Source organism: Rhinatrema bivittatum, chromosome 6, assembly GCF_901001135.1.
Source record: "Rhinatrema bivittatum chromosome 6, aRhiBiv1.1, whole genome shotgun sequence".
In the NCBI taxonomy this organism is placed as follows: Eukaryota; Metazoa; Chordata; class Amphibia; order Gymnophiona; family Rhinatrematidae; genus Rhinatrema; species Rhinatrema bivittatum.
In genome coordinates, this window is record NC_042620.1 from 19,772,257 (window position 1) to 19,792,851 (window position 20,595).

The window sequence follows — 20,595 nt, forward strand, 5'->3', positions numbered from 1 at the left end:
GCGCTCTGTCAGATGAACTGTACTAGGCCAGGTCACCTGCCGCGACCCCTCCTTCAATTCCCAAGCTAATGCACCGCCTGTTATGAGAGAAAATTTACCCCGACAGCACAACAGTATATAAGGAGACAGGCATTTCTTTATAATTAACTCTTTATTATCCTACGTGTGCACAGGAAGTCAGTAAGATATTGACTCCGAAATGACGTGATGTGTGCAGATTTTTAAATAGCTTCTTTACAGTAGCAAGCGGTTAATTAGTGAAGACGAGCACATTCCTAAAACTTCTCTGGGAAAACTACAGTTGCCTTGAAAATGTCTTGTGGGAGATTAGGTTCACAATCTTCATTTAATTACACATCAGAAGTGGTAGATATATTTCTGTAGCTTATTGCTCCTGCTACATCTCAGGGCCCCATAATTTGCAAAAGTTAAAGGCAACAATATATTTTACCTTGAAACTCTTTATTAAAAAGGATCAGACCATTTTGACCATTTCACTGTTCAGCTTGTAGAAGAGATGGCTGAGGGGGGATATGATAGAGGGCTATAAAATCATGAAAGGACTTGAATGAGTAAATGTGAATCGTCTTTTTACTCTTTTAGATAATACAAGGACTAGGGAGCACTCCACGAAGTTAGCAAGTAGCACACTTAAAACAAATCGGAGAAAATTCATTTTCACTCAATGCATAATTAAGCCAGAGGATGTGGTTATGGTAGTTAGTGTAACTGGGTTTAAAAAAAATTTGGATAAGTCCCTGGAGAAGAAGTCAATAAACTATTATTAATCAAGTTGATTTAGGGAATAGCCACTGCTTATTACTGGCATTAGTAGCATGGGACTTATTTACTGTTTGGGTATTTGCCAGGTTCGTTTGACCTGGATTGGCCACTGTTGGAAACAGGATGCTGAGTTGATGGACCCTCGGTCTGACCCAGTATGGCAACTACTTATATTCTTATGTTCTTCTTAAGCTAAAGAGATTAGGATTCTTCAGCTTATTCTTCATAGGGGAATTGTTCCATCCACTTATCTTGGTTTCACTTCTCTGTACCTTTGAAAGTCTGCTGTATCTTTCTTGAAATGTTGTGACAAGAATTGAACATAATATTCAAGATCAGGTGGCACCATGGCGTGATTAGTCATTATGATATTCTCTGTTCTTTCCTAATAATTCCTGGTATTCTGCTTGCAGAGGATTTCAATGTATTATCCCAGCCTTGCAAGGTCCTCCTTCAATTTCTCACAATCTTCTTGTGGTTTAACAACTTTTGAATAATTTTGTATCATCAGCAAACTTGACCACTTCACTCATTGTTCCCATCTCTAGACATTTATAAATGTTAGTCACATATTGGTCAAGCAGTCAGAAGCAGAAACTAATCAGACTGTGAGGAGTACTAGAAACTGTATTGGAGCTAGAGAAAAATGAGTTGGCTGTAGGTTGCGATACCTTGCTCGGAACCAATACTGTTGTGCACAGCACCAAACCTCTGCCGCTCGATGCTAATATAATTATGTGACACCGCCTGAAGTCCCGGGCGTTATTAATTTCTGCTGCGTGACCGCATCTCAGGCTATATATACTACTGTTATCCTTAGTCACATCTGAGAGAGGGAATGGTCTTGAGAGCTCATAGTAGATGACAGCAAAAAAAAAAATGCCCAACTGGCCTCTCCAATCTGCCCACTTTATTTTATTGATTCAGAGAAGGTGGTATAATCTGCACAGTTTAGTAGTTCTTGAACCAGACGTTTGCTTTGCGCAAGCTTCTAAACAGGGCTGCAGAGGGGGGGAAAGATGAAATGAAGACTTCATATCTCTGCCATCTTTTTTTGTTTTTATTTTATTTTGTTATCAGAAAAGAAGAAATCCAGAAAACGTCACTATGAAGAGGAAGATGATGAGGAGGATGATGCTGCGGGGCGGCGAGGCCCAGGAAGCTGTCCCCTCTGCTGCTGGGAAGCAGGTGGATGAGGCTGGCACCAAAGTGGATGAATACGGTGCCAAGGATTACAGGCTGCAGATGCCCCTGAAGGGGGACCACTCCTCACGGCCTCTCTGGGTGGTAAGAGTTCCACACTGAAACCAAGTCATGGAAAGAGTTGTCTTGTGCAGAACAGGGGCGGAAGCAGTCCCCATGCTGTCTTACAGCGTGACCAGTGCGTAAAGCTGCATCTGGGGTCTCATACCACATCTATTCTGCTTTCTCGTAATCTGGACTTTCTGCTTCATCTCCCTCTTAATTCAAAACTGTGTCCTCCTTGCATACTTCTCGGCCTCTGTACTTCCCATCTCCTCTCTACAAGGCCCTGACTCTCTCTGCTTTTCCTCTCCTCTGTGCCTTCCCCTCTTAAACGGTTCTCCTGCTCCCATGGGGTCTCCTCTCCCCACCCTCCCCTTATGTTTTGAGTCTCCTATAGCTGGCTCAGTATTGCGCTTCCTCTGGATGGTAAAGCGCATGGATTGAAAGCGTTTTATAAATTGATTGATTGGGGATGTAGAACAGTTTCAGGAATTGAGAGAGAACCTGTTAACTGGCTTGGCATTAAAGAAAATTCTGGTAATATCGCAGAAGATGTATTGGATGGAAAAAGGAAGCCCACGATTCTGAATATATTTTTGGTGATCTTTCAGTTCTCATGAATATGTGAGACTGCTATCACAGAGCACTTGTTGGAGACGGGAAGAGTACAGTAAGAAAGTGGCGGTGAGAGACAGAACTCTCTTTCTGGACCTCTGACCTGACTTCCAGCTTTTCTAATCCTTAATCCGTCCCGACTAGACTCTCGGTTTGTTGATTGTGTGGACAAATATTCACCAAGCATTAGGCTGAGGCCAGAATCCTCTCTCTTTTGTGCTCTAAGCTTATTTTAGAAATGAAATTGTTCTTTTAGTCACTGACCCCTCTTATTATTTTGCAGGCTCCAGATGGTCATGTCTTCTTGGAAGCTTTTTCTCCAGTTTACAGATATGCCCAGGACTTTCTGGTTGCCATAGCAGAGCCTGTATGTAGACCGGTCCACATACATGAATACAAGCTGACTGCTTACTCGCTTTATGCTGCTGTCAGCGTTGGCTTGCAGACAAGTGACATCATCGAGTATTTACAGAAACTGAGCAAGACAGGGGTTCCAGATGGCATCATTCACTTTATTAAGGCAGGTCGATGCAATTATTATTCATAATTTTAATAAAACGATTCATATTGGAGTTGTATGGATGACTTTTTTTTTTTTAACTATGGAATTTGCTGTCTTAGGAACATTTTATCCAGACCATGCTAGTCTCGGGATATATGGCCTCACCAAGGGAAAGCTGTAGAAAACAATTGAGTGAGCATGTTTCAGCAGTGCCCAGTAATGGTATATTTCACCAGTGTCGGCTGCTTGGCAGAGGAGAGCTCATGCAAATGATCTCCAGTATTGTGCCTTATCTTGTCATTATTGTTGAATAAATGTTTGCTATGTACACACTTTGAAAGCATTTGTTGCTCATTTAAAACATTCCCTTTGTGGCTTATATATTTGATTGCATCTCACCTGCCCTTTGGCTATTGCATCTAGTGTGGTTGCTCATTGCTTCACAATTTTTGTGTGGCATTATTGCTTTTACAGCCATGAGTTTTCCCTGCTAGACTTGGAGGACTCCTGACCTTGAAAATAATTTCCAAGCTAGTTAACCTTTCATCATTTTCTTAAAAATAACAGCATAGGGCAGTTGTAATTTCAGTTGCTTAAGTGTGTGACTTATTTTTTTTTTACAGCTCTGCACGGTCAGCTATGGAAAAGTGAAGCTGGTGCTGAAACATAACAGGTAAGGTAGAAGAGCCTTGTGTCAAAGCAGAACCGAAAAGGAATGCGAGACGTGCACGGTGAGCTAATAGTGTCTGGGAGAGACTTGCTGACTTTTCTACAGCATCCTCTGCCCTCACCGACCCGAGGAGCAGGATCCAAGCTCAGGAATTGAACACTCATCTCCTGCACAGCAGGAGCCAAACCTAGTGAGAATGTGGCACCTTGTGAGCTCCTGTTCTCAATGCAACACACATTTTATTCTGCTGGTTATTCTGACATGAATCCTTTTCTACTAAACAGGCAGAATTGGGAGTTCATGGCCAAGAATAAATCTTGGTTTCCTATAGGAAGGGGGTCTTAGAAGTGCCAGAGTTTACATCTTTAGATTGTTAGCCTAAGGAAGGAATTGCCTCTGCCCAGTTGAGTTCTTCTTTCTTGTAATAAGTTTTGTATTTGGGGAGATAATCCAGTGTTGCGTTTTTTTGTTTTTAGTTCCTGGACAAAATACGAAGGGCCATAGTTAAGCATTCTGCAAAGTTTGCTTCTATATTTTTTGAGGTGGAAAGGCTGGTATTTCTTAGTGTGTAGATAGCAGAGTCTAAAACCAGTGGTTTATGCACCTTTACTAGCAGATAGAGACTGAGCAAAGCTGACATCATAGTATCTATACCCCTGCAATGACATCAGCCAGCCAGTATTCTCCGTCTCCAGCAGATGGTGGATGTGCATCTCCCTACTGGGGATTGCTTTGAAGGAAAAAAGAAGAAAGGGAGAGCGGCCTTGATGGATGCACAGGATAGGAGAATTGAGGCTATCCTTAAGCAGGCTTTTGAAGCAATGGCAATGAATTTGCAAATAGCTTCCTGTTGTTTCCTGGTGGCTCGCTCTTCTTTGTTGCCCTCTCAGAAGATTAATGAATATGGTGTAACTTCCAGGGCAGGGTTGGAACCAGTAGCTGCCTTTTTGGCAGATATGGGCTGCGAATTTGGTCTGCACTTGGGCCAGAGGGATGGCTTCGGTAATAGCAGCCAGACATCGGCTACGGCTGAGAAATTGGTCAGCTGATGCAACCTCGAAGTCTAACCTTACGAAGTTGCCTATTTAAAGGCTTGCTCCTATTTGGGAGTGAGCTGGAGAAAATGGCCAATAAGTGGGGTGATTCCCAGTTCATAGTTTACCAGAGGATAAGAAACAGGCGCCGCGATCCTTCAGCATGAGAGGTCGCACTGTGGGGTTCAGACATTTTCGATCCTGTAGAGGAGCAGCTTTTCAAAGAATTTGACCCTGTGGAACATGAATTGGCTGGAAACCCTTGCAGACCTGTTGGCATGTTTGCGGTTCGGTGACAGATTGCAGGGTCAAGCAGTCCGGATAATGTCAGACAGTGCAACAACAGTAGCTTACATCAATTCAAAGGGAGGAACCAAGAAGCAGCAAGTGTCACAGGAAATAGACCAACTTATGGAATGGGTGGAAGTGCATCTTGAGGAGATCTCAGCCTCACACATTGCAGGAAAAGACAATGTAAGAGCAGACTTCCTCAGCATACAAAGTCTGGATCCAGGAGAATGGAAGTTGAGCTGCTAATGGATTGCTGGGGCCTGGACCTGCTGACTGCTTCTCGTAATGTGAAGGTTCCTCGATTCTTCAGTAACAGGAGAGATCCAAAGCCCTTGGGCATCGATATTCTCGTGCAGAAACTGGCAGGAGGGCAAGCTGCTGTATGCTTTTCCCCTATGGCCCGTGTTGGGCAGAATTTTTCGGCGGGTCGAGAGTCACAGGGGGATGGTGCTTCTGGTGGCACCAGATTGGCCCAGGAGACCATGGTATGCAGATCTGCAAAGGCTTCTAGTGGACTCTCTCCTCTGGTTCTGGCACAAAGGAATCTGCTACGGCAGGAGCTTATTCTTCATGAAGATCTGAATTGATTTTGTCTTACGGTATGGCCCTTGAGAAGGTTCGGTGGTTGAAGCGTGGATATTCTGCTGCAGTTATTGCCACCTTGCTACAAGCAAGAAAGTTCTCCACTTCCTTAGCCTATGTGCAGGTTTGGCGAGTGTTTGAGGTTTGGCGTGAAGATTGAGGTGCTCTTCCTTGTGCGGTTAAGATTCTGCTCATTTTGGAATTTTTGCAGGATGGATTGAGTAAAGGGTTGGTCCTTTAATTCCTTAAAGGTACAGGTGGTGGCTCTTGCCTATCTCTGAAGTCAGCTGAATGGTGGGTCCTTGTCAGCTCATCTAGATTTGGCCTGTTTCTTGAAAGGAGTGAAGCATCTTCGTCCTCCCTTGTGCCCTTGTGGAGTCTTAATCTAGTTTTCGATTTTTTTTAGTAGGCCCTATGTTTTGACCGATTGTATAAACTTTCCTTGAGGTTATTGACTTTAAAAATGGTGTTTCTTGTGGCAATATGTTCTGCGCATCGAGTATCTGAACTACAGGCTTTGTCTCGCCAGGAGCCATTTCTGCGAGTGACTCCAGAGGCGATACAGCTGCATACTGTTCCTTCCCTTTTTTTTTTTTTTTTTTTGCTGAAAGTGGTCTCGGATTTTCACTTGTATCAGTCTGTTTCCCTGCCGTCTCTGGACAGGGCAAGAGATACAGAGGAATATCGCCTATTACGCACCTTGGATGTCAAGAGGCATATTTTGAGGTATCTAGAGGTTTCTGAACCTCTCAGAAAGACGGACTGGCTGTTTTACTCCCACCATGGAGAATAAAGGTGAGCTGGTGTCGCGGGCTACAGTAGCCCACTGGATTAAGGCGGTAGTCACGGCTGCATATGTGGATGCGGAGCAGCCATTGCCTAGTCAGTTTAGGGCTCAGGCAGTGTCATGGGCGAAGGTTAGATTGTTTGTTTATTTATTTTTAATTTTTCTATACCGAAATTCCTGTATGAGATACAAATCAATCTGGTTTACAAAGAACGGCAACTTGCCCGGGGCTTGTTGTCTCCCATCGACATTTGCCGAGCTGAAACGTGGTCCTCTTTACACACTTTTTCCATGCATTATCGCCTGGATGTGCAGGCCTGGGAGGACTCTGCTTTTGCACGGACAGTTTTGTCTGGACTGCAGGCAGCTTTCCGCCCTGTTCGGGAGTAGCTTTTGGTACATCCCACTGGTTTTGGATTCACCTGTCTGTGCGTTAAGAGAGGAGAAATTACTACTTACCTGACAATTTCCTTTTCCTTAGTACAGACAGGTGAAGCCAACTTTCCATCCTTGGCTGCTGGATGGTTGTGTTATGGTTCTCCTGCATGGCTGTGTGTTCCAGGGAGTACTGGTAAGTGTCGATCCACTCCTTAGACTAGTGTTATTACCCTCTTTGTCTGAGCTCCGTGTTTTCCTGTTTGCTGAGTGCTGGAAGGTGTATCTGTTAATCGAGATTTGCTAGTCTGTCCGCAGTTGGCTTTCGCAGAGAATACCGGTGGGCAGATCTCACTGCTAGGGTATATATACCGTGATGTCGGTTTTGCTCAGTCTCCAGCTGCTGGTAGAGGTGCATAACCCACGGGTTTTGGATTCACCTGTCTGTACTAAGGAAAAGGAAATTTATTAGGAATGTAGTCATTTCTCCTTAGGTTACATATTGCACACAATTAAAAAAAAAAAAAAAATTACATAAGGAAACTGAATTTTTTCTCACCCCAAAAGTAATTAATCTTGCATACATTAACATAATACCTGTATATAATAATTTAAGTGCATATTCTGTTGCAGTTTTTGTGAAGCAGATTTCAGTGGATTCTTTTTATGCTGGTGCAGGAGGAGGAGGAGTACAATTCTTGGCCCTTTTCTGAATGTTTGCCGTCTAGATTAGCAAAATGAGCTGCTGTTTATGACCTGTTTTTTCAGCCTAATAATGTCCGAAGAAGGGAGAGAGAGAGAGACATGCTGCATAGCAAGTCTTTGGGGGGGGGGTTTCAAGCAAATAGAAGATGGGCTAGTTGTCCCAAACTCAGTTTTTCTCTTCCAGCGATACCATGATTGTGTGTGCGCGGACTTGCAGTAAATCGTTCTGCCATGGCCTCTTCTGATTTACCCCTGTTGTACACTTCCGTTTTTCCCTTTCAGATGGCAGCCTGAGATGAGCCAGACTCTTCTGGATATGGTTTTTTTCTTTTTTCCCCAGCAGTTTCTTCCTGCTCCGCTGCAGACAGATTTCATTTGGGTTAGGGTGTCAGGAGCCCCTGCATTTAAATCCTCCCAGCTCTGCCCAGCTGTTGCAGTGAGCCTCCCAGGGGACTACAGACCATGACTCTCCCCCAGCACTCTGCTAACGTGGACTCTCTCTGAGTCTGACCTCTGGGCTGCTGAGCAGTGGCTGTGACTGCCTCCTCCTTGTGCTGCATCCCCATCCTTGAGCAGGGTTCTGGCCTGGGAATCAGTCAGATCCTTTGCATGGCAGCATGCAGCACTGCCAGTGAACCATCTTTGGATATTTTGAGACTCCAAGAAGTGTTAAATGCTTTGCAGCACTTCCTCTAAGTTTGTTTCATCAAAGATCATCAAAATTCTGTAAAAATGTTGCGGGAGGCCCACAGATTGACATACAATCTATACCTCTCAAAACATGTATTCCGGGAAGACTTATAGTCCACAGCATTGGGATTGTTTTGACTGTTTATAGCGGCTTGTAAAAACACTGAAGCGTTTGAAAAGGGCTTCTTCAACTGTGTGTGTTTGGAAACAGGCTCTGTAGAAGTAATAAAGGCTCCTTGGTAGTTTGTGTCAGGGTAAAGCAATTTAACCACTCAATTTTCTTGTAGGTATTTTGTGGAAAGTATGCACCCAGAAGTGATCCAGCAGCTTCTTCAGGACTCTGTCATTAGGGATTGTCGGCTAAGAAATGCAGAAGGAGAAGAAACTGAGCTCATCATGGAAACTTTCACTAGCAAATCAGCCGTAGGTCTAATGCATCTTCTCAGTCTAAAAAGAGAAATTTCAGGCATTGCAGCTAAATAGTTGAAGACCATCTCCACACATGCCTTGACTGCGGTCTCTTATTAGGGTTTGTAACATTGCCTGGTTTAGAAAGCCAAAATGAATTGTTCATGTTTTTACCCCAGATCAGTCCATACTCCTGGATTTTGCCTCCCTGCCAGCAGATGGAGACAGAAGCCTTACTTGACACTGCTACTTAACCTAGAGTGCTACCTGCATTTACTCTTTTTTTTTTTTTGTTTTTAATTCCAGACTTCTCTGTCTCCAGCAGATGGTAGAAGTTTAAAATCTGCAGTCTGGAATTAAAAAAAAAAAAAAAAAAAGAGGAATATGGATTTTACACAGCGGCTTGGAAAGCTTCTTGATTTTTGGCTGGCTCTGTGTGTGATCAGTGATCAAACCAGACCACAGGTGAGAGCTAGTGGTAGCCGAGGGTCCTGGCATTGATGAGGCCGCCATGGTGAGCGATGAGGAGACAGCGTGTGTGGGACACACATGGCGCCAGCCAAGGCTCGCAGCAGGCCCTGCTGCTCGTCTAGCAATATGCACGAATTTGTGTGTGCGCTGTGTCTCTGGGGGAGAAGGCAGCTCGGCCGGTGAAGGCTCCGTTTTCAACACGTAAGATTTCAGACTCCATTTCAGTGCGTGAAAAGCCTAAGAGGTCGTCGGGAGCCTGCGTGTGTGGGAACGGCAGCCATCTTGAATTTTCCTAGTTTGTAGCCAAATGGACTCGGGACCAATGGGTTATGCTCCCCTATCAGCAAATGGAGACGGAGTCAGATTTCAAAGCTGATGTCGCCCTAGGTAAACCCCCGCAGTGATCTCAGCCCTTCGGTATTTCTCCATCTCCAGCAGATGGTGGATGTACCTTTCTCTATGGGGATTGCCGTAGAATTTCTCCTTCCAAAATGTACATTTCCTAACGTGTAGCTAGATGGATTCAGGACCAATGGGTTATATGCTCCCCTGCTAGCAGATTGACACGGAATCCGTTTTCAAACCTGATGTCACTTAGATATACCCCTGTAGTGACTTCAGCCCTTCAGTATCTCTCCGTCTCCTAGCAGATGTGGATGTGTTTCCCTACACCAGCACTGGTGGTCTAGTGGGATTGCAGTACTCAGAAGGAAAATTTACCTTTAAATTGGAGAAAGATGGAGCCCCGCTTTCCTGCGGTGATACCTAAAGGTCTCTGCCCCAGTTGAGAATTCCTGAGGTGATTTCTGAGATCACTCAGAGCTGTGCCTTGGTCCAGTAGCCGGTTCCTGGCATGGACTTTGCTGCCTAAGCTGAAAGGCAGCAAGTGCAGGAAGCCAAGCGTCGTGGTGATGGCCAAAGCATCTCCCCCACAGCCAGAGACCATCTCTGTACTCAGCTGGTAAGTGCTGAGCCCAGGTAAGTTTAAAAAAAAAAAGGGAGAAGATGATTTACCTCCCGATTCAGAGACATTTGAAGGGGTTTCGATAAGTCTTCCTCTGGTATCCTTGCTCGATGTGCCATACCAACATCAACATACCTCAGTAGCTATGCCCCACTTTAGGCTTCGTCGGCACACCACATGGTAGGCTACAGCGGTTCCATCTTGCATGCGTCTTTGTGTGTGCCGTATTGCCCTCCATAGAACGTCGGTACACACAGTGCGCATAACATCGCATATACCTATGTGCACAACCTACTAAGCGCAGAATACAGGTTAAGCCAGGCTGTGCATGCGTTTCACTGCGTCCTGCTTAGGTGCCCAAAATCTGTGCACTTAAAATTTTAATTGTGAGCCAACAGAACACACAGTTACTGCTGCCAGTGGTTTCAGCAGCCAAGAAACAAAGGCGCCTTTCTCTCTGCGCTGCTTGTCGTGTTAGGGCTGCACAGTCTGACCTGGATTCCAACTTATGTCAGCGCTGTGAGGAAGCCCAGGGAGAGTTGGCCTCCCCGGACTTTGCTAAGCCTGGCTCCTCGCATTCAGAGGATGGGTCGGCCACAGCCTGAACAGGAAGTACCCTGGGACTGGGTCATCCATGGGAGAGGGAAATTCAGTGGCACCTACCTCAGTACCTCCTGGGCTAGGCATGGACCTGGCTGCCTTCTCTTGGATGTCATTTTTCCAGGGTCTTCAGGCCTTCGTACAGGCGCAGTCTGCGACCTCACTTGCCCCTGTCCGGATGGAACGTCAGCCAGTAAGCCCTCTCTCTCCCAGTCCTATCGGCAAAGTCAGCGGACCTCTGCCAGCTGGCAGTACAGCGAATCCTAGAAAGATTAAGGGCTGTGGGCTGGGTGGTGAACCTAGCGAAGAGCCATCTAATGCCACCCCACTCCTTGGAGTACCTAGGAGCTCAATTCGACACTCAACTTAGCAAGGTGTTTCTTGTGGAGGACAGGATGGTTAAGCTGCAGAGTCAGGTTTGCTGCCTGTTGTGACTCAAGGGGCCCAGAGTTTGGGGTTATTTGCAGGTCTGTGGCATCAACGCTAGATCTAATTCCCTGGGTGTTTGTGCATATGCGGCCCTTTAAAGAGTGCTCCCCTCCTGTTGGATCCCCTTATTGGAGGAGTTACAAATTCCTCTTCATCTTGGGGGTTGGGGGGCATTGTCGGGTTAATCTGGAACGAGGGATGGCATTGGAAATCCCAGATTGGGTGATAAGGACTGCCAACACCAGCCTCTCCGATTGGGGAGTGGTGTGTCTGGGCCAGACCGCACAGGGTCAGTGGTCAAAGGAGGGAGGCGTCATGGTCTTATTAATCATTTAGAGATGAGAGAAGTGCCCTTGGCCTTGTTTACCTTTTTGCCAAGGTTACAAGGTCGGGCAGTGCGAGTTCTATCTGACAATGCAACGACGGTGACTTATATCAACTGACAGGCAGAGACCGAAAGTCGGATGGTTTCTCAGGAGGCTCAGTTGGTTCACTGGATGGAGCAGCACCTGGCATTTCTGGCCGTGTCTCACATAGCTGGGGTGGATGACATGCAGGCAGATTTTCTCAGCAGGCTAAAGTTGCACCCTAGAGAATGGGAGCTGTCAGACGAAGCAATGCGTCTCGTTTTGGCCAGGTGGGGAATGCTTCAAATGCACTTGATGGCGTTGAGACAAAATTCCAAAGCGGCATGCTTTTACAGTCTCAGGTGAAAACGCGGAACAAAAGGAATCAAAGCTCTGGTGCTATCTTGGCCAACGTAGGTTCTTTTTTTTATGGCTTTCCTCCATGGCCATTGCTGGACAGGGTGCTACGACCTATAGAGAGACACCCAGGCAAAATGATTCTCGTGGCTCTGGAATGACCATGTTGGCCGTGGTTCGCAGACCTAATAAACTTTGCAGTGGACGGTCCGTTAAGGTTTGGTCACCTTCCGATTTTCAACACTGTTGTGTCAGGGTCCCATATTTGCGGATCAGGCGGATTGCTTCTGTCTCACGGCAATGTTTTTTAAAGGAACCCCTTGAGATAGGAGGTGTATTCTGAAGATGTCATTGCCACCTTACTGCAGGCCGGACAGCCATTCACATCCTTGGCTTATGTAAGAGTGTGGAGGATTTTTGAGGCTTGGTGTGATGAACAGTGTGTGTAGCCTACTTGGGCTTCAATTTGCCATACCTTGACCTTTTTACAAAAAGGTCTAGGGAGGGGTCTAGCCTATAATTTCCTTCAGGTACAGGTGGCGGCTTTAGGCTGTCTTCAGGATAAGGTACAGGGAGTGTTCTTGGCCTCACATCTGGCTGTGTTTTGTTTTCTTTGAGGGCAAAACACTTGCAGCCCCCAATGCGGAAGACGTGTCCCTTGTGAAATATTAATTTGGTGATGAGGGTGTTGCGTGAGGCTCCATTCGAGTCATTGCGGGGACAACTCTAAGTGATTTAACCCTGGAAGTGTTTTGGGGTTTTTTTGGTGGCAGTTTTTCTGCCAGAAGAATTTCAGAGCTTCAGGTGTTGCCTTGTAGAGATCCCTTTCTTCAGTTTACGGAGAATGGGGTAACCTTTGTGAACAGTGCTCTCATTTCTGCTGAAGGTTCTTTCAGCCTTTCATCTTAGTGGAACTTCCCACCTTTCCAAATTTGAATTCGTCTGTGCCGCACTCGAAGGAACTGTGTGTGTTGTGTGTATATATATATATATATATGGCGGGGTTGTCAAAGTGCTGTATCTGTAGGTGACTAATAGTTTCCGGAGATCGGATCATATTTTTGTGCTTTGGAATGGGCCAAGAAAAGGGTGCGGGGCATCCATGGCTGAAGGTCGCGATTAGCGCTCTGTATATTTGTAAAGGCCATCTAGTGTCGGAGGGACTAAGGGCTCACTCGACTCAGGCGCAGGCAACCTTATAGGCCAAGTGTCAGCTGGTTTCTTCACAATAAATATGTCTGGCGGCTACTTGGAAGTAGTCACACACTTTCTGCAGACATTATCTGTTGGATAACAGAATCCGGACTCTGGGGGGTTTGGAGAGAGGCTGTCGCATTCTCGCCCAGTATAGGGAAGCTTGGATACGTTACAGGAGTTTGGACTGATCTGGGGTATGAAAAGGAAATGAAAATTGGTTCTTAGCGTCTAATTTTTGTTCCTGGAGTACCACAGAGCAGTCTAGAACCCTGCCTGTTCAGTAAAACCCACTCATCATGGCAATTTGGTTACATGATCATCTTCATGTTATTGGAATGAGTTTTCCCTAGAGGCTCCGCCTCCCTTCTGCTCATTGAGGGAGATTGAGGCTCTCAGTTGTTATAGTTATTCTTATCTTGGCTTGGGTACAGGTCATACTAAGGGACTGCAGGCGGCGCACTGGGTTAAGTAGCAGTGTCAGTAAAGCTTTTCTTCTCTGTCTCCATCTGCTGGCAGGGAGGGGAAACCCAGGAGTCTGGACTGATCTGAGGTATTCCAGGAACGAAAATTAACTGGTAACCAATTTTCCTATACCCAGCCTTTTGACTCCAGATAAATCCAGCTTCCAGTGAGATATGGTGGTTATTTTAAGTTTTATATATCAAGCAATAGTTTTTCAGCTTTAAGAAAAATGCTATAGAACAGTTTCTGGTTCAGTTTAATTGAACTCAAAAAGAAAGCTTGTGGTAAACCTCATACCAAACTTGAAACTCTTACAAACTTAATTTTGTCTACTCAGATTATCTTTACTCTCTTTCCTTTAAACAAATGTACAAGGTTTTGAAAATCTCCTTGCCCATTCATCTGGGATGAAAAGATTATCTTGGCTTGCAGGCAAGGTGGTGGTTGTATCTTCAGCCGGCCTGGGCTTGGTAAGAGGGAAGCAGCTGTGGCAGCATCCTTAGCTCCCACCCAATCCTAGAAAGAGGGGGAGAAGAGGAGGGAGGAGATTGCATCTATTGTGGGTCATAGAAATCTTCGGCCCCCTATCCAGGCTTGGAAGGAGAGTGAGATGGCTGAGGGGCACGTGGAGAGTGTGTTTTGGGGGGGAGAGGGGGGGAGAGGGGAGAGAGGCAGTATCAGAGGGGTGGGAGGGCAGGCACTTAACCAGGGAAACACATGCTGTCCCATGTACTTCTGCCAGCTCCCCTTCCCCTGCTGGAAATTTATGGGGGCAGGAGGTGGTGAGTACATAGTGCAGTTCATCCCTAGCGAGTAAGTCCTGGAGGAATTTTGGACAGTATTAGCTTAGAAGAACATAAGAAGTGCTGTGTTGAGTCAGACCAAAGGTCCAACAAGCCCAGCATCCTGCCTCTGATAGTGGCCAGTCCAGGTGATTGGGAAGTACCAGACAGGTCTCAGAGTGGTTACCCCCAAGTCCATCGGGCTAATAATTCTTTATGGATTTTTCCTCTAGGAACTTACGCAGCCTCCTTTTAAACTCAGCTATGCTAGGTGCCTTTAACCACATCCACTGGCAACAAATTCCACAGCTTGATTGTATGTTGAGTGAAAAATCCTTTCTCCAGTTTTGTTTTAAATCCGCAATTCGTTAGTTTCATGGATTGTCCTCATGCCTTATGAATGAGTGGCGTGAAGGATTCCCCACGTGTGACTTTGTTCCTGACATTTCTCTCCGTCTGCCACAGATTTCAAAGACCAGCGAGGCTGGATTTGGTCCCTCCACATCACAGGGACCTGAGGGTCAGAGCAAAGGCGACGTGCCGTCTGACTTATTTGAATTTTATGAGCAGATGGACAAAGACGAGGAGGAGGGAGGAAGAAACGCAGACTGTATCATTCGAAGTCAAACAGGTGAACAGCGAGATCTCGGCCTCAGATTCTGTCCATGGTGTGGATGGCTTATGATTCAATAATCCGTCCTTCCCGTGGCCGGCTCGGTCCCGATGGCGCGTGCATCTCCTGGGAAAGTTCCTGGAGGATATGGTTCAATTTGCTTTCCTCGCAGACTCTGTTTACAGGGCATTAGAAACCGCTCTGAGACGAGCCTTTCTGCGTGCCGTATCCTGTCAGCCCTTGACATGGGGATAGTACCTGAATGTAAACCGATGTGATATCTCAGATCGAATGTCGGTGTATATAAAAATAAATAAGTAAAGCTAGAGCAGCCAATCTCCCTGTCAAGCAGAATTGTAATGATTTGTTTCTGTGAGGAGTCTGTAATCCTGCTGTCCCGGTTACAGCTGTTTTCTTCCTTTACATTAGATAAAGCGACCTCGCTGTAAGTTAATGGGTACTGCTAATGCTTGAATGAGCTTTTATACCATACATGCTAACGTGTTACAAAGCTCCTGTCAGTTTCACATTTACAAGGGCTTTACTATGTTGTGGATTTTGGAAGGGGACAATGCACCTCACCTCCTGAGCATATGATGCTGTGGGATACACCAGTTGTCGGTCTCCAGCACATTGCAGGCAGTCGCGCAGCTTGGCTGTGAACACCTCCTGTTGGGGAGTAACAGGAAGCAGACTTTACGGCCAGGATTCCTGGGGAGGGGGGGGGGGGGGTGGAGGTCGTCTCTGTACCTCGCTTTGCTGTTGGGGCAGGAAGAGTGAGGATTTACCAGGGCGCTTTGTGTCCTCTTTAGGAAATGATTGAAGAGCTTCAGAAGCGCTGTATTCACCTGGAATACCCTTTGCTAGCAGAGTACGATTTTAGGAACGACTCTGTGAACCCGGACATTAACATCGACCTCAAGCCGACAGCTGTCCTCCGGCCGTACCAGGAGAAAAGCCTTCGGAAGATGTTTGGCAACGGGCGCGCTAGATCTGGCGTTATTGTGCTCCCCTGCGGTAGGTCACTGCTCTACAGTGCTTACGGTTAAACACACTTACAGGTAAATTTAAGGGCAGAGAGGGGATTTGAGAGCATGCTTGTTGTAACCTGTTCTTGTTCAAGGGCTGCTTTAGGTGATGGGAGAGGAGGAGCTGCCTGTTGGTGACATCCCAGGCCCCTGGGAACTTCTGTTGCAGTGGCCCTGATGGTGCACGGCACGCTGCATCCGCTGTAAAGGGAGCTGCAGCCTCTTTTGGCCACTGCAGTAGTAACTTGCCAAAATCTGTTTCTCTGTACGTCCCCGGATCAGTCCAGACTGTGGGTTGAGCCTCCTGTCCAGCAGATGGAGACAAACAAAAGTAACTTGCCAAAATCTGTATTGTGTCCCCGGCGACCACTCCCTGATGAAATGGACTGAGGCAGGAAAAGTTAGGCTGTGTGCTCTGCAAAGCCTGGGATGTAGAGCGCTTCTGTTTCTTCCTTTTCCTTTTCTCCCCCTGCCCCTTCGCTGCAGGTGCTGGAAAGTCGTTGGTGGGCGTCACAGCTGCCTGCACGGTGCGGAAGCGGAGCCTGGTGCTGGGTAACTCTGCCGTTTCAGTGGAGCAGTGGAAGGCCCAGTTTAAAATGTGGTCCACCATAGACGACAGTCAGATCTGCCGGTTCACATCGGACGCCAAGGACAAGCCGATTGGCTGCTCGGTTGCCATTAGCACGTACTCCATGCTGGGTCACACCACCAAGCGGTCCTGGGAAGCGGAGAGGGTTATGGAGTGGCTGAAGAGCCAAGAGTGGGGCCTCATGATCCTGGACGAGGTGCACACCATTCCCGGTAAGGACGTTTTATAGCAATCCAACCGCAGTAACGCCGCCGTGGGTGTGGCATGTATTCTCCAGACTGCTGCTTGTTTGGGGGATGTGTTTTGTTTTTTTTTTATACGGTTTCCAGGGGCTTGCCGTTTTTGTATTGCAGGCTTCTCTGAGTGTCAGTGTGTGCAGCTCACCCCTTTTCCCTGGTTAAAAATGCAGACTTTGGCAGTTCTCCTACCTGTTTCCCCCTCTGTCCGTTCAGCTGTCCCAGAAATCTTTAAGGATGGAATTTCCCTCCTTAATTTAGCCTTTTCTAAAATGAATCAGAGCTAAGTAATTAAAACAAAAGCAAGTAATGATAAAAAAACAAAACAAAAAAATGCCCTCTGTAGAACGGCCGCCCGCAGTCACCATCATTAGGCGGGCGACTCTGAGCGGTGCCTCCATCTCTGCCTGGCACTGTGCAGATCACTTCAGGGACACATCTTGCTCTGAAGCTTATTAAATGCGATTTCCTAATGGAGTTTTGGCAGGTAGCAGAGTGCAAGACTGCAAAATGAAACTTTGTAAATGAAAGAGAGAGCCCAGATGATGTGCAGAAGAAGTTTGGCCATCTCTGCACTATAGCACTGAGCCGGCCCAATCTCAGGTCCTGCTTCCCATCTACCCCTGGCAAATTGCCAGAGATGGTATCCAGAGGTTTCATGCACTGCGCTTGGGTGTCGTTTGGAATATATTAGGAGTGCCACTCTCATGTTTTGCTTTGGCATGTTCCTATAGCATGTGTTTCCTGGGTAAGCTGAAATCGTGTGTCCTTAAATTGAAAGACTAAAACCTACTAACAAGGCGTGACTTTCTTCCGAGCTTGGCCTGCCATGTGCAGCTCACTTCCCTCTGGTAGTGCATATCCAGCGTGCATTACTGAAAGTACAGTCTGTGCGACGTGCTTGTTGTAATTAGACTTCAGAAAGGCATGGAATAAGCGCAGAGGATTTTTAGTTGCAAAAATGTGAAGAGACGGTTTGGCAGGCTGCGAGTACAGTAAATACCGGAAGTCCCAGCAGAAACACAGGCACTCGTGTAGCACGGCTGTCTGGCCGGCCGCGTGCTGCTTGTGTTGACTGGAGCAGTGCAGAGGGTTGGTGGTGGGGGCTGGGGCGTCCTGAAATTTGAGGTAACAGCTTGAAGGCTGTGTGGGTTCTCTGTGTGAACACAAAAAGGGATCTTGCATGACAAAAGCCGTCTTTGGTTACGGAACGATATCCTACAGGCAGTGGTGCTCTGTGGCTGGCAGCTGGGATGTGCCCTTAGCAGTGTAAACAGGGTGGTCTTTTTTTTTTATCTACTATGTAACATATTAGCTTTCTAAATGTTTGTTTTTTACTTGTTCAGGCGGAGGGCTGTCAGGTTTCAGTGAACCGTATTCTTTATTTAGAAGAGAGAAAAATCCGCAGGGTTATGAGAGAGCAGAAGTTGTGACATGAATGAAACGTCTCTTTCCAGCCAAGATGTTCCGCCGCGTGCTCACCATAGTGCAGGCGCACTGCAAGCTGGGGCTGACTGCCACCCTGGTCCGAGAGGACGACAAAATTGTTGACTTGAACTTCTTGATCGGACCAAAATTGTACGAGGCCAACTGGATGGAGCTGCAGAACAACGGCTACATCGCGAAAGTCCAGTGTGCGGAGGTGAGCTTTGCGAGCTTCACGTTTGGATGGCGTTCCAGAAGTGTGGAGAATGAGATTCGTTTACGCTCACTCCCCCAAGGCAGTCTTTGTCTATAAATCTCCTTTTCCTGCCCCCTTGTATCCTTTTTATTCTCCCCTAAATGAAAATATCTGCTGCTATGTTCCTTTTTTTTTTAAACTTTCACTTATTCCCTTTCCCTGCTCCTTAAATGTCCTAGGGCAGGAAGCCATAAGCGTTTTGCAGATGCCTGAAAGTGGGGGTGACCTGTGAATGAGTAGGTGGTGCATTGTGGGCATGCGGTGATACCCGCGGCTAATAACGCCCGTCATCTCACAGTGCACCAGCTTGGCGACTTATACGTTCAATTGTGTTTTGCTTTATTTTCGTTTAAAAATGCACCACAGTGGGGAGCGCTCACTGGGATTCGGAGCCTGTGAAAGTGTTAAATCAAACAGTTAGATTGACCGACCGCCCCCTTTGTTTTAGAGCATACTAACCGTGCGCTTCCCTGCGCTCAGCTGTTAGGTGTCACCTCTGGTCCTTGAGCTGGACACCCCCTGCCAGCGCTGAGCCTACCTGGCTGGGGTTCTCACGCCTGGGTTAAATCCGACTTCCAGAAATAACGTCCCCTTGGAATGCTGATCTCAGCTTTAGCCTTCTCACTCTTCAACCCAGGTGCCAAAGAAAGCAGTGCCAGGTCACAGCCTCCTGTAACAGGGATGCGGTAACCAGAACTGACTGGAGGAGAAGCAGTTGGGATTTGTGTGAGGAATCTTCTCTAAGTTTTGGAAGCTCAGGAGTACCTCCCGCACATTATTAAGCACAGCCATCTCGGAGGGGAGATGCCCCGGTGGCACGTTTTTCCGAGAGCAGGACGGAGTAAAAGTTTTGAAAGGGTGTGCTAGAGGAAGAGCAAGATTATCTTTAGCCACTTGCATTTGGAGTTTAAGGGGCCAATGATCTCCTCACAAACAGCCACTGGTGCGGTGGTAACGAGTTTGTTCGTTGTGAGGAGGTTCCTGCGCAGCCGTATTATACCCTGTCCCCAGCCTGATGATGTCTGTATGGTCTGCATTGCGAGCTTCCAGCGCTTCCTCCTCAGATGCAGCCCCCCAGCTCCTTGGACCAAGTTCACAACTTGTACGAGTGCATGTTATAGAGCAGTGTCCTGCCACCCTACCACCCGCACCATAACCTTACCTTTTCTGGACATTTTCCAGCCCAAAACGGGAAATTACAGGTGCAAGTTGTAAAAGCTTTATGATATTTTAAATATTCCAGGTATTCAGAGTTCTGCATCTCTTTTTGCTCTTTCACAGGCCAATGCAGAAAAGTGCGTTCAGTCGAAGGCACCTTTCTGCCTGCTCCTGAGCGTGCATTTTCTGGGCGCAAAACTTATCCCTCATGCAGCAAGCAGTTTTGCAGGCAGAAAATGCTCTTTCTTTAACTACTTAGCATGCTCACATGGAAATCCCATGCAGATGAGGGCATCAAGCAGTACCTCCCGATGCAGAGAGATTGCACCTTGCCAGCTCACCATCTTTAACACTGGAAACGTAACTCCTGGGTCAGAGCTGGAGGTAGTTCCAGCATTATGGAAAAAAAATAGTAAAGTTAAAATAAAAAAAGTTGAACTCGCTGGGTAAGTGCTGGTAGCCAGCACCACTTAACTGGATAATTACTGATGGCTGTTGGCACTTAGCTGGATAAATGCTGATTTATCTGTCTAGCAGCCAGAAGCAGCTGCCAGATAGCTGGATAAGTCTGTGCTTATCTGGCTATTTGATGTGGGTCACCGCTGCTTAGCCGAATAAAGTACATTTTAAGATTTTAGCTTTTTTTTTTTTAAACTCCTGATGCATTAGCTTACTGCATGAAGGGTTAAAAAATATCTGGGCGTTTTAAAAATATGCACTAAAAACCAGTGCACATTTACTTAGCACCTGGAATATTACATGGGCCTGTCAGTGTGGGAGAAAAAGTAATATTTCTGCCAGCAGGTGGCGCTGGCCGGATAATTCCTGGCTCTTCTATTGAGAGCTCGGCACAGCTAATTTCCCCTTCTTACAAAATAAAGAAGTTGCTGCTGCGGAGAGAAGCAATACTTTCACATGTGATGGGATATATCCTCCAGGCACGTGGAAAGGCACAAGTCCAGGTGATTTAGAGAGAGAAGGTATTAACTGACAA

General features: G+C 46.6%; 1 protein-coding gene across 1 annotated transcript in view; it reads left to right on the forward strand.

Annotated features, from left to right (window-relative positions):
- ERCC3 (ERCC excision repair 3, TFIIH core complex helicase subunit) overlaps positions 1-20,595 on the forward strand; it is an 86,976-nt gene that overhangs the window by 16,402 nt on the left and 49,979 nt on the right. Inside the window, 9 exon segments of the mRNA XM_029605133.1 lie at positions 1,864-2,070; positions 2,927-3,163; positions 3,769-3,818; positions 8,567-8,702; positions 14,762-14,887; positions 14,889-14,927; positions 15,722-15,926; positions 16,424-16,738; positions 18,220-18,404. Coding sequence (XP_029460993.1) covers positions 1,864-2,070; positions 2,927-3,163; positions 3,769-3,818; positions 8,567-8,702; positions 14,762-14,887; positions 14,889-14,927; positions 15,722-15,926; positions 16,424-16,738; positions 18,220-18,404 — 1,500 coding nt within the window.